We start from the raw sequence: 17,188 nt of genomic DNA, 5'->3' as shown, positions 1-17,188 counted from the left end.
CAGCAACTTGGAATAAATAAATGTGTAAGGCAGAGTGAAATTAGTGAGATTGATATATTTTCTTTCTTTTTTAAATAAAAGTTTACCTTCTGAATTAGAGTTTGTATTGTTTATTTGTTCTGAGGCAGAGGAATGGTAAGGGTTAGACACTGGGGATTAAGTACTTTCCCAGGGTCACACAGCTAGGAGTTGTCTGCGGTCACATTTGAATGCAGGAGCTTCTGTCTTGAATCCACTGAGCCACCCAGCTGCCCCCTCCCTAATCCACAGATTTTCAAAATTCAGAGTCATCAGCTACTAACTCCAAATCTCAAAGAGTTCAAATTCATAAACATTTATTATAGAACATTTCAAGAACAGGAAGAGAGAGCAGTGGGATCTCAGATGCATTTTTTTAGTAGAAAAGAAATGAATGCAACTTTATCTTGGGAGAATGCCAATCTAATCTTCCTTAAGTACCACCAAACATCTAATTAGGAATAAATGAACTGACTCAGCAGTAGAGACACTTTTAAAAAATACAAATGAAGAGAACTATACATACCTAGACATCATTTCAATATTCTATGATATGGTTTTTAAAACTTCAAACACACAATTTTGTGAACTTAATGGAATATTAGGTAACAAATATTCAGAATATGACTCAGGTCCTTACTTGGGCCAATATATAAAAATAGCAATCTATATTGTTACTATCAAAAATATTCTAATTAAGCCAAACTCTTCTATGAACATGGGTTTCCCCTCTCATTATAATGGGGTAGGGGTGTGAGTGGTCAATATCTACATAGGCTTAAAACAAAAATGGATTATCTGGAGGAACTTGTTAAAATTTATGAATCCAAAACAATAATACACAAGGTGAATATGATGTACTTGTTCATATAAAGTAATTTTTTTGGAAAGGATTATCATATGGGTATTTATAAATGATATGAGATTTTGCTATACAATTTTGATCTGTAAGGAATATTTTTTTCAAATTAACAATTGGAAGTTTTTCATTCTCTTTAGAACAATGGGTATAAGTTGCAGAAAAAAATGTTCAGATATTGAAATTACTCGAGCTTTTTAATCACTATTTTCCTTTCAATCCAAAAGAACACTGTGTTTATATAATTGTGTACTTGACTGGATAGAAAAGTGAAAATTAAGAAAAGGGGGAACTACAAATGAGAAGGTACATAAAAAAGGAAAGAAATGCCTTGCTCTTTATATTCCTCTAAGAATCTCACTCCTTTCCTTTACCTATATTAAATTTTAAGTAACTTATCTGTGGAGTCCTTTTGTGATAAATTAATCTAGTAAGTCAGAATAATAAGAATGGGTAGCAGAATATAGTTCCCCATACCTAAAACTTGAAAAAGTTATATTGGCTCCAAATTAGTGAGAACATATAAGCCTATTTATTTGTTATTCCCATTCTTTCAGAGCTTTGGTTAATGCAAAATTCTGTTGCAAAGAAAAATGGATTCATCAGATTTTTGAGAAAAACTCATAAAGTTTCTTGGACATCAAATAGCTTTTAAAAATGTCATTTTGGAGAGTTATGTACAAACAAATCATAAACACAGAGATTATATTTCACATGAACTATATCCAGTCCTCAAATGAAAAGAAATGATGCTTAGAAAAGCATGCTTGTGCTTTCCTCAAAACTAACCCTTTAAAATATATTTAGAAGTTGAAGAATTAAAAACTTAGATTATTTTCCCTATTGTTAAAATGTATTCACATTTAACAGTGCATAAACATTGGAGATTTTGCTTTTTGCCATAGTTTGTTTCCCCCCAGAATAGTTAACTCTCTTTCTCAAAAACAATGTTTTAATTCTTAATGTCATGTATTATTGTGACAATTTATTTTGGGGGTCTAAAAATTTTTGTTGTTATTCACTTAAAACTTAGCAAACATGTCATTTTAAAAGTCTTGAGCAACATCATCAATATTTGACCTTAACATCCATTCATCTTTTTATTTTCATGTTTTAGAGCTTAAACAGGTATAAATCTTTGGATATTTTAGAAGTATGTGCTATAAATTGGTGCATTGTGGACATAGAAAATTTGCATTTTATGATGAGAAGCATCATCCTATATGAGTAATAACATCTTAATATGTTTAGTTACTGAATTTATCCACAGATATTTCTAGGGAAAAGGAATCTGATTTTAAGTATTTGTATATTTTAATAACCTGATATTATAGCTTTTAGCCTATCTTTTTAACACACATTTTCCCACTGACACTGTGTGACTAAAAAAATCATGAACCTCAAAGAATCAAAATTGTGGTAACATAAAAATAGAATAACACACATTGCCAATAATCACTTATGGTAATAAATGGTTTAAAAGGTTTCTTCAAGGACATGTGTCCCAGCACATGCTTCCCCCAAAAAAGAGAAAAGGAAAATAATGTGCTAAGAGTAAGAAATTATAGATGCATAGGCCAAACATCATATTAATATTCAAAAATATTAAAATTCTCGGGGAAATATTTCTACCATGTTGGAGGACACAAGAAAAAAGAAAGGGCAAAAATTGGAGAGATTTTAAAAAAATAGATGGGTTATAATCAGCACCAACTGAAGAATTTGATGGCCAAAACCAAATGCTTTTTCATTATTTGTCATTTTACTTATTTATGTATGAAGCCCCCAAAACCCATTTCATATTATGAATTTATAGATATACAACTTTGGAGAAATAGTAACTTTAGGTTATTAAAGATTTAAAAAATTAAACAGCTCAAAAGTTATTTTCTAACTTTTGCTTTATTAAATAAATATATTTTTCCTCAAATCAGATTCATCAACCACAATTCTACCATTGAACTTCTGATGGGAAAAAAAAATGGCATGACAAATTTTTTGAGAGAAAAACTATAAAATTTACAATTATAATATCTATAATCTCTTTTCCTAAATAATAAAATAGATAGTATTTTTCATGGTAATAGAGGACCATTTATTTCTTTATTCTTAAGTACATCCAAGAAAATGCTCTGAAATATCATTCACCAAAATACAATAAAACAAATATTTATCAACTACCTATTATGCACAAAGAACAGTTTTAGACATGAGATTAAAAATATAATACCAAAAGAATATCTTAAGCTTACATTATCCTAAAAGCTAAATTTAAGTAAATAAGAGGAAAGAGTAGTGATAATGGAAGAATCTGGACATCTTATGAATTAAAATCTTGAATAGATTTCATTTATCCACTTTTGTTTGTAATAAATCCTTATTCTTTTTTGTGCAATTGATTGGAGATAGAGAACTACTTCATATCCTCGAAAACAATTTCTGTTCAGCCTTCTCTCTAGAAGTTAAATGAAAGATTTGTCCAGAGTCCCACAAGTAGTAGTTGTCTGAGGCTACATTTCAATTCATCTTTCTCATTCTAGGTCTATATTCTATCCACTGTACCATGTAGTTACCCCTAGTTTAAGGTTAAGAGAAATATTTTGTACTGAGGTAAAGGGGGAAAATGTTTTATATTTATATTTATATTTATATTAGGCAGACACCAAGCACCAAATTGCTTAGTTGTTGAATTTGGAATTAAACAAGTAAAGTTACAAAAAAGTTCATGACCTTTGACCCAGAGACTAAATTAACAGGCATATGTCCAAAAGAATATTTACTAACAGAAAAGTGGCCCCTAAAACCAAATACTTTAGGAATGCTTTTAATGGGAACAACAAACTGGAAATCTTGTTGATGCCCATAGATTGAAGGATGGCTCATTAACTATGGTACAGGAACATAATAGTATATGACATTGCTGCAAGAAATGTTGAATGTGATAAATATAGATAAGCATGGAATAACTTAAACAAACTGATGTATATTAAAGTAATCATAGCCAAGAAGATAATATGCTCAATGCTGAAATAGTTTAAATGGAAAGAATAGCCACAGAACAATTCAAACTGTGATGAAAATATATCCAACAAAGATGGTCAAAAAGAAAAGATAAGAAAGACACCTCCCTCAAACTTCTTTAAAGAGATGTATATGTTTGTGGGTGTGTGTATGCTTGTTTATCTTGGGGAACAATAGATATAGAATGTTGGATAATATGTCTTATTATTTTACTATGTTCATCAAAATTGCTATTTTTTCTTCTTTAAAAATTCTGTTATAAGGCATAGTTTTCTGATAGAGGAAAGGGGGAAATCTAATAGAAAATCTATTTTAAAAATATACAATTGCTGAATAAGAATGAATTTATATATATATATACATATATATATATATATGTATACACACACACTCACAAATAGAGTCTTCAAACTAAAAGTTCCCAAGTATCTTCGTACTAAGTGGTCATCTTCCATAATGATGTCATCAACTTCTGATTATGCTCGATTTTTCCACCAGAGCTACATTGCTGTTTCAGCCATTTAATTTTCTTTAGTTATACATGAAGACCTTTTTTCCCCATCTTTTGAAGATTATACTAACAAAACCACAAAAGCCTCTAACTGCTTATCCAAATGAGGCTTACAAGAAAGCAAGCCAGTGACTTAATTACCCAGTCTTTAGCTCCAATATTCTCAAAGAAAAGCAACAGAGATTCATTGAACAATCAGAAAATATTTCTATAATTTCAATGAGATTTTGAAACACCTAACTAATTGCAAGTGAGGCTTTGTAAGCAGTGGGATTTCAGGGAAATTGAATAAAGAATTGCATTGTGACAGTATTGCTCAAACCAACTCCCATGTGAAACAAATGTCATTTTGCACAGTTGTCTTGTTGAATACTGTTACTGAGAAAATTTCTCATAAACTCCTACTGCTTACTGAGGTTACTCTTTTAGTTTCACATACTCATGGATATTTAATTATATTCTCCTCTGGGTATATTGAAAGACTGTTGTACCTCTCAGTAATTATTCTATGCTAGACTTTGGTTGACTAACCGGTGCTCTAATTTTCATTTTCTATTCATAACTAGCTAGCTTATTTGATACACTAATACATTCTGGAAATGTCCACTTGCTAAATAAAGGCTGATTTACACAGCAAATGCTTTAAAATACTAAGGGAAATGAATCCCTTCCTGGAAGCTAATTTTGTTCTCAAAGTTCCTTATCTAACAATTTTTTTTCACAGAAAAATAATGGACAGAAAGAATAGTTCTTAATGCAAAATATAAATTATAAACACCTTGACTCTATCTCCCAAAGCATTATGGTCATGAAGAGCACTGTCATCAAGAAATAAAACACTTTTCGTAGGTCATTTGATGGAATAGGTTGAGCAGAATATGATTTCTAGTCAAAATAATTAACAGAGAAGATTTAGATCCCCTCTTCTCTTGACACTCTCTACACATCACTTCAGTTTTCAGAGTTATTTAAGATAATGTCATTTAATTCACAAAACAATTAGATTATGTAGTACCTGCTGCAGATATCTCAAAAGCAACTTGCATCTGGCAGCTCTCAATTGCCTGAGAACAAAAAGTTAAGTAACTTGCCCAAGTTGATACAGCTAGTATATCAGACAACACTTGAACCCAGATCTTCATTAATCCAAAGTCAGACAATGTCATTATTGAAAGATCTTTGTTGAGGTAACTTTGGGTGGAGGTCCTCATAGTCCTTGGAAGCCAGGGCTGATCTTGGTTTCCACAAGCACAAGGTGGAGTTAGCCCAATTGCCATTAGCTTATCTCCTTGTGAAGCTGTTCATTCTCCATGCTGCTGCTAAAATTCACTGGCAAGAATATATACTCTGTCCAGACCCTTTGTTGTATGACTCATTTGTTTCCTTCAGTTTTTAAGAAATAGCACTGCAATAATTCAAATGACTGGTCTTTCTGGTCTCTGATTCTCTCTCTCTCTCTCTCTCTCTCTCTCTCTCTCTCTCTCTCTCTCTCTCTCTCTCTTTCTTCTCTCTCTCTCTCTCTCTCTCTCCTTCTCTCTCTCTCTCTCTTTCTCTCTGTATTTCTCTCTCTCTCTCTCTGTGTCTCTCTCTCTCTGTATCTCTCTCTCTCTCTCTGTGTGTCTCTCTCTCTCTGTATCTCTCTCTCTCTCTCTCTCTCTCTCTCTCTCTCTCTCTCTCTCTGTCTCTCTCTTTCTCTCTCTCATTATACAGAGCAAGGAAATGTATATAAAGAACTTTATGCAACATGAATGGTTTTCCTTTTTACATGTTGTGTAGTTGTTATTCAGGGAACACTACACTTTATGAAGAACTGGAATTGAGAATCACTTAAAGATCAATGGAGAGGTGCATGATGGTTAAGAGCATCCTCCAATACATTCAAGAAAAAGATTTGTGAAGGAGAAGTGATATTAGAAATTTCAATAAAGAAAACCATGAATCAAAAAGTGTTAGTCATATGGTGAAGAAAAGGGAAAAACAAGAGAAAATCTAAATGTGTCAGTGGCATTCTTATGATTTCAAGAAGCAAAGAAGGCTCTCGCTTGTGATCATAGATCCATTTGAATATTTGAGTTGGTGAAGATTTTGCTGTCATTAAAATAAGAATTTTCAGTCACTTTATCAAGAGTGACGATGAGAGTATAATTATCAAGCCATGTAGTCTCTTATTTTTCAACTAATGACATACATTTTAGTACATCTGTCTAAGGAGGAGTACAATTCATGCCTAAGACATTGTTGACTGTTTTTTATGAATGCTAAACGGCCCATAAATTTGGCTTCTCTAAAAAAATATTGTAAGTAGAACAATCAGTCATATTAGGTTTAAGATATTCATGTAAAACTTTGGTTGACCTCATGATTTATATTGATCTAAAGTAATATGAAGGTGAAACCTATTTAAAAAATCCAAACCTAGGTATGAGAGGTGCTGCGATCAAATCTGGTCTCAGACACTTGCTAGCTATGTGACCATTGGCACATCACAATCCCCATTGCTCCTACCCCCCACAATGCCCCTACCAGGTTTCTGACTTGGAAACAATTCTAAGATGGAAGATAAAGGTTTAAAAAAAAGAAGTGTTTCTTGTAGCTTCCTGGAATTAAAAATCAAGACAGTATTACTTTAGGATTTTGTTTTCTCAAAAGTATGATATACTCAAAAATAGATATGCACCCACAATTTAGGATTAATAACTAAGTATAGAATAAAATCTTCATTGAAAGCATTTTGTTATAATATTATGTGTGTGTGTTGTGTTTAAAATAGTCCCCCTATTTCCATAGTAATGCAATCTTCTATAAACTATAGAAGTGAAAATGATCTTGAAGAACATATATATTAGTTTTAAACTTGTTAAGCAAAAAGAAAAGAGGTTCACTAACTTTTCAAAAGTAATATCAATCAACATTTAACATCTCTATAAGGACAAAAAGCAAAAATAGTCCCTCTCTGCAAGAAGACTACAGTCTATCCTGGGTGGAGAAGTGCATATATTAATATATTTAAAATATTTACTAGCAGTGAAGAGATTCATGGAAGACCAAATTATGAAAATTGTGCTTGAGATGTTTCCTGAAGGAAAAGAAGGACTCTGACTAGTAGAAATGAGGGAAAATATGTATTGCAAACAAGAAGGGAGAGGAGTGGCAGCCACTATGAGGGCATAGATGTGGAAAATACAATGTGATAGAAACAGTTCATAAAATCTTGGACATGGAGATAGAATTAGTGTTTATGACCCTAGGCAAGTCTTTTAGCTTCTCTTGGACTTGGTTTTTTCATTGGTAATAGACAAATAATAGTCCTTATCTTCCAAGGTTGATTTAAGGTTTGAAAGAGATAACATACATATAAAGAGTTTTGGAAACCTTAAAGTGCTACATAAATACTAGTAACTTTGGTAGTAACAGTAGTGGTAGTAGTGGTAGTAATAGTAGTGGGAGTGGGAGTAGTAGCAGTAGTAGAAGTAATAGGAGGAGGAGAATACTGAGAACAAAAAGTTTTGCTTGGACTACAGTGAAAGGAAATTATGCCCAGTAAGACTGAAAAGGTAAGTTTGGCTCAGGTTGCAAATGGCTTTAGATGTCAAACCCAAAAGTTTATATTTAATGTAGAGGTCATACAGAGTCACTGGAGTTTATTGAGTAGGGGTATCACATGATCACCTTAAGGAAAATGAAAACCAGAAAGTATCTTTAATTATAACATGAGAGACCTTTGACAGGACTTGTTTTCTCTTTCTGCTGCCCAAGTGAACATAGTAACAAGAGTTCTACTGTATTTTAGGGAAGTACTGTAAAGAGAGAGAGAGAGAACTGGATTTACAGTCTGAGGACTGAGGTTTAAATATAAGTTCTGTCCCTCACCTCTGACCTCGGTTAAGTCACAACTTCTCTGGGCTTCAACTTCTTTAGCTCTAAAATGAGGGGATTAGACAAAACCATTTTCAAGTTTCCTTCCAACTCTGGTTCCTATTATTCATTGTGCTATAATGCTGTCAACTATGCTGGTCTAAAGCAAAGGGGGATATTGTCAATATATCAGTAAAACATTACATTTCCCTATCTGGAATCTTGATAGTCCTAAAGGACACTTTATCATTTCAAAATGTGAATGTCCCTTTTATTGGGGTGACCAAGGTATAAAGGCATTTGAATGAACTGAGAACTTGAATATTTGCACATTTTTTTCTCTAGCAATTACTGGCCAAATATGTTCTTCCTCTTTTTAGGTAATTTTCGCCAATTTTTTTTTTTAATGAAAGAAGGACCTGCTTGATAAGCTGAGTTTTTCTTCATCATTTTTTCACCATGGGCAAATTGGTAGGCTTTTTTTTTGCCATTTGCAAATGAAGAACAAAATCCTGAATATAAAAACTCAAATTTCCAATAAAATTTAGAAAAACAATACCACCAGCATCAACTCATGCCTTTGTCTATTTCTCAAATGGTTAATGTGCCATTGTGACTGTGTACTGGGAGATTATCTGTTTATTGTATAAAGACATATCTATTCATAATACTCCTGTATTCAGATTCTATGTGTAAAGAAAATAAAAGACATTTAAGTAAATGCCAAAAATATTATGTATATTACTTACTTTTATAGGCAAATGCAACTTGATTTACAAAAGTGTTTTGGGGGGCATAAATTATTACATGGCATTACTATAGTCAGGCATGAAGTAAATAAACTTTTCTGATCATAAAATGGGATCATAAATCTAGAAGCTAGATGGGACCTCTAAGGCTATCTGGTTTAATTCCTTCATTTTAAAGTTAAGAAGACCAAGGTTGATTGAAGTTGATGTTTATCTAACATTAATCACTAATAGATTTATCCTATAGTTTGTTAAAAGATAATATATAGTTATCACATCAACTCTTGAGAACTAAGCTGACAGCAGAGAATGAGGAAAAACATTTAGATGGCTCTCCCAATAATAAAGGAAAGTGAATAAAGGAGTCTAAACTTGAATGATGTCAATTAGTATGAAAATAAAGGAATGAGCATAAGAGATGAAGTGGAATTTAAAATTAGCAATATTTGGAAACTGATTGGATTGTCACTTGAGAGAGAAGGAAGAATCAAATCATTAGTATGAAGCTAGACAAAAAAAAGCATTATGTTTTGATTCAGGAGACCCATTTAAATACATGTTTTGCCACTTAATAATTTGAACAAATCCTATAACTTTCTTGAAGTTTCTTTCCCTGTCAAATGAGAGCTTAAATGACTTTGAAGGCCCTTCTCAGCTCACAACTTATGATTCTCTGAATATAAGGTTTTCATCTATTTTTTTTTTGGCCAAAGAGTAGATAGCTTGAGGTTTGAATGTTATTCTTGGTTATATTTAGTATATATTTCATTGAGAATTAGGGAGAGCTCAAACAATTAATTCAAGGATAAAGACTATTTTTCTCATCTAGGAAAATTGTAAATAAGACAACAAATGTATATCACTTAGATACTACTAAAGGGCACAGAATTTTGTCCAAAATTCATCAGAAAAAAGATATTGGGATTGGTTGCATATTAAACAAGAGTAATTAAGTGCTGATCCCAAGCTACTTACTATTGTCAAAAACTATTTTGTTAACACAATACCTTACTGGTAATGCTTCATGGCTGTGGTTGATGGTGTCAACATCCTGGAAGAATTAAAATTTTGATTCATGAAAAAAAAAACTCAACAAACAGAAAGAAGTATGGTTGGTCCAAGCTGGCTTTAGTGATTTAAATAAGGACTACATGGATAAAATAAGTTAGGCAGTACATTATTGCAAATACAGACGACCATAAAAGAAGTTGGAGGAGTATGCAGTGAGGATGAGAAGAGCATAGAAATCACTCAAGGGGTATGATGGTATCCCTTAATCACTAAATGAACAAGAAAGAGACCACAAGGGTATCAGGTAGAACCTTTACAGAGGTTATATGGGAAAACTTGAAAAAGAATCACAGAGGCTTGGAAGGATTTAGGGAGATATGATAAGTATTAAGGTACTGGATAAAATCTTTTTTGTTTTGTATTTTTAAAATTAAATGCAATCTTTTCCTTCCATGGCATTTGGTTATTATAAGTCAGGTCATGTCATACACATTTAAAACTTCATTGATCCACAATATGCCATAATGAAGGATCCACCAATCTTATGGTGGCAAGAGGCATAAGGAACAATAAATCTGAACTCAAAGTCAACAACCTAGGTTTATGTGCTACCTCTGACAAATACTGCATGTGCTACCATTGCCAAATCATCCAAACTCTGTGTCCCAGGAAATTCTCTAGGAATATATGACGTAGAATAGTCAGTGACTTGCATAGGAAGATGGAGTTCCCTCAATGGGAGGTCATCATAATGATAAAATAACATAGATCCTTCAAAGACTAGCTCTAATCACTGCTTTCTCTATTAATACCCAAACAGGATAAGGATTCATTGAAAACATGAAACAATGAATACCAAGTGTTTACAAAGCAGTACCTAATGGCTGTGTTCTTCTAAAGGTTCATGTAAAAGTATTTTCATTTTATACTTGACAGCCCATTTTCATTGCCTTTATGGAACTAATTATGTTAACACTGATTCCAGATGGATCTCTTCTAAAAGGTCTTGACTTCATGAGTCCATGGTAACAGAATTCAAAACATTTTCATCAATAACCTATTAGTGAGCCAGTAGTGATCTCTCTCCTCTTAGTTGATCTCAAAGTACTTTTCTGGAACCTATTTTATGAAATTATGATATTTTTAGATACAATGTATCTAAGGCATTTATATGTATTATCACCCATTTTGATTCTGAAAATATTGAATGATAGAGATCATATTTAATTCATCCCTGTTTCTTCCTCAGTGCCTCTAGGATAATTCACTTCATATAGGTGGTCCTTAATATTTTTTTCAAGGAGAAATGAGGTAAGGCTGCTTATGCAGTTGAAGTTCCAAGATGTTTGGGGAAGATTTCTGCCTTGTTCTTCTCTCAACCTCAGCTAGGTATAGAAAAAATTCAGGACCACCAATTGATAAGTACACCTTCCAAACTGAATGATGTGGTTATAAAAATAAAGCAAAGCACAGATCCTAACTCTTTGAAAAAAAGCAGATAGCACAAATAAAGGGGAACAAGAATATTCAAGGATCTCTGTGAGTTTTGGGTACATTTGCCTCTCTCCAAGAATATGTACAGGAAAATATCTATGAGGGAAAGTTATGTCTGGTCCAAGATAGATTTTTAAAAGAGCCAAATTCTTCCATTCTAATTGTTTCATGAGTTTTTGTTTAAAAAAAATGTTTCTAGTAGCAGCTATGTACCAAATTATGTCTCATTAATATATTTTATAGCAATGAAACAAAAAAATCTTTATTTGTGGCTTTTCCTTACCTTCACATCCTTCACATTCATCCTTGTTCCTTCCTTGCCAACAAAGATATCATCAATGTCCACGAGGATATATCTGTCCAAGGACAATGTGAGCTTCTTCCCTGACAGGAAAGAGATGGCGTCTATGAAGATGAGTTTGTGCAGCCAAAAGTTCAAGTTGTTTCCAAAAAGGACACGCTGAATCCCATCGTGAAGCCCCAAATCTTGAACCACTGTAGCATACAGATTGGTTTTGGACAAGGGAGGTGTAAGTGGCTTTGAAGTCTGTAACTCCGTTAAGAGAACAGGTTGGTAGGTTGAATGATTAAATTGGAAAATAGTCCAGTCTTCACCAGGCAGAGGGCCTTTCTCAACCCTTGGTGCTTTGGTAATATGCAACAAAGGAGACTGAGGGTTTACAAAGCAATCTTTTAGGGCCATGTTATTATAAAGGTTCAGGGGAAAGCCCTTTAATTTTGTACTTGGTAAGCTATTTTCATTGGCTTTATGAAAACCAATTATGCTAACACTGTACTCCACACAGTATTTTTCCAAAAGCTCTCGATTCCATGAGTCCATGGTAACATACTTCAAAACATTTTCATAGATAACCAAAGTATATTTCCCTTTGCCATTGTCTGTAAGAGGAGGTATGTCTCCCTTGCCTGGAGCAATGACCATGTGATACTGAAATCTGCTGGATTCCAAGATGGCTATGATATCTTGACCAAGCTGAGAGTATTGGCTCTCCACAAATAAGAGAACTGTTGGGTCTGTCTTTGATGTATCAATAGGTTTGACTGTCTTCAATTCCATTGACCGATAGGGTAGAAGTTTGAGGTCAGCACATTCCACCCCTGCAGTGGTTTCAGTCAGTGTCACCTCTTGTTTGTAGCCCGAGTAGAGAAAATAAGCAGAAATGACAATGCTTACCAAGCAGAATGTGGCTAAGAGAAGGATCAATGTTCGAAAGCTTCTTCGAACCTTCACAACAAGATTCATTTTTTAAATTAAAAAAATATTTTAAAATTGCTTTTGAATATTGTCTCCTAAAGTGCCATAGTGAATAGAAGGTGATATGGTGCAAATACCACTCTCCAGTTCATGTGACCATTTCAAGGCATATAAGAAAGGAATATAAAGTCACAGAACAGTTAAAACTGGAAGTCCGCAGACCGGGAGACACAAATTTGAAATAAGCTTCTTTGAATATAGCCAAGACCAAGGACTGATGTAGAAGCCTCTATACATTATCTACAAGAGAGAAAAAAATAGTAAATACAAGTACATACATGCATGTTTAGTCCAAGAGTGTAAAGATGTAAGGGTGTATAACAATGGTAACCTAATCTAACATTTATAGAATGCTTTAATGTCTGCAATGTATTTTACAGATATTATCTCATTTTATCCTCACAATAACCCAAGGAAGGTAAATGCTATTATCATTTGCATTTTACAGATGAGGAAACTGAGGTACACAGAGTTCAAGTATTTGGTGAATGCCAAAGAAGGAGTAAATATCTGAAGTCAAATTTGAACTTGGATATTCTTGACTCCACATCCTACAGTATTCTCTCCACTAAAACACAGAGATACATCTAAACACATACCAAATATTATGTCTGTGTGTTAAGAAATATATTGACATTTGTGGTTCTAAAAAAGTTGGCATGATTTACTATTTATAGAGTAGCATATCACTAACTGATGCCTTAAAAAGTACGTAATTTTCAAAAAATTTTATAGAGGGATGAAAATACTGTTAATTAAAATCACCTTTCAGATGTCTTTATCCAGTGAAATAAGCGATTCAGAAAGCTAGCTTTTATGAGAAATAAGAACAGCTACAAATTGAATTTCAGGGCATTGGACAATGACCTTAAAAAAGAGGAATTGGCAATTTAGTGTGTTTTACACATCTTAAAAGCAAAACAGTGAAACAAATTGTCAAGAGTTTTAAAGAGAAAGGATCCTCCTCTCTATTCCCCCCCCCCCCCTTGAAGACTCAGGAATGTTATTTCCCTTTTTTAGTTAAAAACAAACAAACAAAAAAATAACAATGGGATGGGCTTTCTTCTTTAATAGCAGAGCATAGAATATTAGGGTAGAACCAGTCCCTAAAGAGAAAATTGTAGGAGCCATTTTAAACAAAGTGGCTAGAAAGAAGGCAACATGGGGACTTAATTGTCATAGCACATATTTCAAAACCTGAATTTTCTGTTTAAATTAATTTTCTATACAATTTTAAAAGCCATTTCTTTCATTTTTAAAATTAATTTTGACACTCAAAATATGATCATAGTTTTCCCTCAGTTCCTCCCTCCATTTTCCTGCCAGAGAACCATCCCATAGAGCATATAATGTTTTGCAGGTGATGTATGAAACAGAAATGAAAAAAATCATCATAAGTAATATATTGAAAAAGTCTGAAACCATGTGAAATGTGCAGCATTTGTGGATCTCCCGTCTCTATAAATTGATGATTATGAGTGCCTTTTCATATCTCTTCTTTCATGAAATGTTTGTTTTTAGTAATTTTGCAATATTTTTATGTTTCTGAATAATCTATTTTATAGATAGAAATCGTGTATATTAACTCTTTTTCTCAATAACTTGCATTATAATATAGTTTTCCTTCTGTGGGGAAGCAACATTGATTTGCTATTATGTGTATGTGTCATTTTCATTTACATTGTTGTAGTTGCTTTGCATATTGTTTTCTTGTCTCTGCTTACTTCCTTCTGTATCAGACCATGTACATCTTTTGATGTTTCTGTGTTGATGATATTTTTCTTTTCTTGCTACACAATAATATTTCATTACAGTCATGTACAATCATTTATTTAGCCATTTCCCAAATAATGGTCATTTATTTTGCTTCCATTTCTTTGTCATCACAAAAAGTCCTGCTATAAATATTTTGGTATATATACAGATTTCATTTTATTTACATAATTCTAAAGTGCTTTCCAAAATGGTTATACTGATTCACAGCTTCACTTATAATACATTTGTAAGCCTATCCTGTTATAACTCTTCCCCAACATTGACAATTGCCATCTTTTGCCATCTTTGCAATTTGCAAGGGTTGAGGTAAGATTTCAGGATTGTCCTGATTTTTATTTCTCTCATTATTAATGATTTGGATACTCTTTTCATGTGGTATGCCCACTTTATGTTAAGGCAGCAAGGTGGTATAGAAGATAGAGTTAGGAAGACCCAAATTAATTTCCTGACTTAGTTACTAAATGGACCCTAATTTTTTTCCAAGCATCAGCTTCACAGGATTTTTCTAAGTATGAAGTGAGATAATATGTGCATATAAATATGTTTACATGTACATATTTGCAAAATCTAATGGAATAAATAAAACTTATATTATCTTTTTTAAAAGCTTAGAAAGCAAAATATTAAGATAAAATTGCTAAAATTGTCCCATGTTTTCAGGTAGTACAATATATTTATACAGGTTTCATCAAATTAATTGTATATCATTTAAGGATTTAATTAAATCACTCAAGGTAAAACAATAACCTTTTCAGCTCATTCCTAATGGGGAAGTTGAACACATTATCAAACTCTCATATTGCTGTAGCAGAATTTACTGACATTCACCACATAGTTCAAAGATGGTAGATATGACATAGATTTATAGGTTTATTGCATTCTGGAGGCTAAGGATAGAGTGGATTGAAAGCTATTTTATAGATTAATTATTTTGATGGTATTAATTATCTTTAGTGATAATTAAAAATTATGAAAGGAGAAATAAACAAAACAAATGGAAACATGTAGGAAAATTACTTAGACCCACTGAATTTTTCCACTGAAGAAAGTATGAATATCATTAACTTCTTACTTTGTTTATGAGTCAATATGGATATTCATGAGTTAATTCTTTTTTTTTGACTTTGCACAATAAAAAGATTAATAATTAATGTAAAATAACCATTGAAATTCCATCTCTTCTATTCATATTGTGAAATACATAGTCTACTATGACATTTAAAAGAAAAAATACTGATAAAATATTAAGCTGATAAAAATAATTTTGCTTAAGACTATATGTAATAGGCTCAGGTCCTGCAATACACTTGAGTGGACCTGAACCAGATGAAAATGTAATTTAGAAATGTTTAACAAAATAAATAAAATACAGTACAACACACATGATATTCATTTCTAGGTTTTCTAAGTCAATATGAAGCTTGCAGAGATTGTTATTTTTTTGAGGATAACAGAATTGTTTCAGACAACACATACATGCACATATACTGGATTGTATGTTATTACCATTCCATATCCTTAATTTGATTTTTGATAGTCCAAATACATAAACCTGTGTGACTTTTACTTTGTGATCAATATTGTATTAATTTAAAGTGAGACAGTTTGAGCAATACTGGTCCCAGAGAAGAGATGAAGAAACATTAATTCCTTTTGCTATAAAGGTGGGTAATTATGGGTGTATATACTAAAAGATACAATTTAATTTCTGCTTAACTGTTTTTTCCTTAATATTTTTCATACAAAAGAAAAATCACTATATTAGGGAATTTGAAAGGAATATATATATACACATATTTACATATATAATATATATTTGATCTCATGAGTCCAACAAATACTTTCCTCTTGCTTCTGAAGCTTAAGGGTTTTTGTGCACAAAATTCAGCCCATATGTCTGAGATTCCTTCCCATTTTTATGACCAAATATCATTCTTTAAAACAATTCTTACTTTCAAAAAGCTCCTTTCTTGAGTGTTTCATAAATCTTTTTCCTTAAGAGATTAAATTTGAATTTTATTGAAGATAAATTAACTGTGGCAATAAAAGTTATTGACTTGATATAAAACAATGAATGCATGAATCTCAAAAGGGCTTTGGATTTCACCAAATATCCATTCCCTCCTTTGTGTTATGACTAGAGTTAGCCTTCACTGAGTCCATAGATTTGCTTTGTTTTGTTTTATTTTGTTTGACTTTTCATTTAATCCAACCATAAGGGAAGGTTATTGTTACAAATAGGTAAGTGATAAACTATAGTTTTAAATATCGCCCAGTTTCCCCCTTTTTTATTTTAAATGTGGTATAATAATCTAATGGGTCAATGATAAAACTAAGCAAGAAATTTGTAAATTAAAATAACAGAGGAGAGAAAATAAGAACAAAATTTTTATAACCATACCAATTACAAAACAAAAATTATTATTTTCATGTGAGAATTAAGAATATCTTTTTCCTAAACCCTCAAATGCTCCTTAGTAAAAACTTTGAGACAGAAGAGTAATTGCTAGGCAAATAGGGTTAGATGACTTTCCTAGGAACGCTGCTAGGAAGTACATGAGACTAGTTTTAAAATGTGGTCCATTCTCTTATAGACAGGTATTCATCTGAGTGGTTTA

General features: G+C 32.3%; 1 protein-coding gene across 1 annotated transcript in view; it reads right to left on the bottom strand.

The window, feature by feature from the left end:
- NDST4 (N-deacetylase and N-sulfotransferase 4) overlaps window positions 1–17,188 on the bottom strand; it is a 422,643-nt gene that overhangs the window by 363,671 nt on the left and 41,784 nt on the right. The window contains exon 2 of the mRNA XM_001362590.4: window positions 11,802–13,034. Coding sequence (XP_001362627.2) covers window positions 11,802–12,782 — 981 coding nt within the window. The 5' untranslated portion in view covers window positions 12,783–13,034. The remainder of the gene's footprint in view (window positions 1–11,801; window positions 13,035–17,188) is intronic.

The sequence above is a fragment of the Monodelphis domestica genome, chromosome 6, assembly GCF_027887165.1.
Source record: "Monodelphis domestica isolate mMonDom1 chromosome 6, mMonDom1.pri, whole genome shotgun sequence".
NCBI lineage: Eukaryota > Metazoa > Chordata > Mammalia > Didelphimorphia > Didelphidae > Monodelphis > Monodelphis domestica.
The sequence above is the reverse complement of the archived record's forward strand: the minus strand, read 5'-3'. Positions and strand labels throughout refer to the sequence as shown.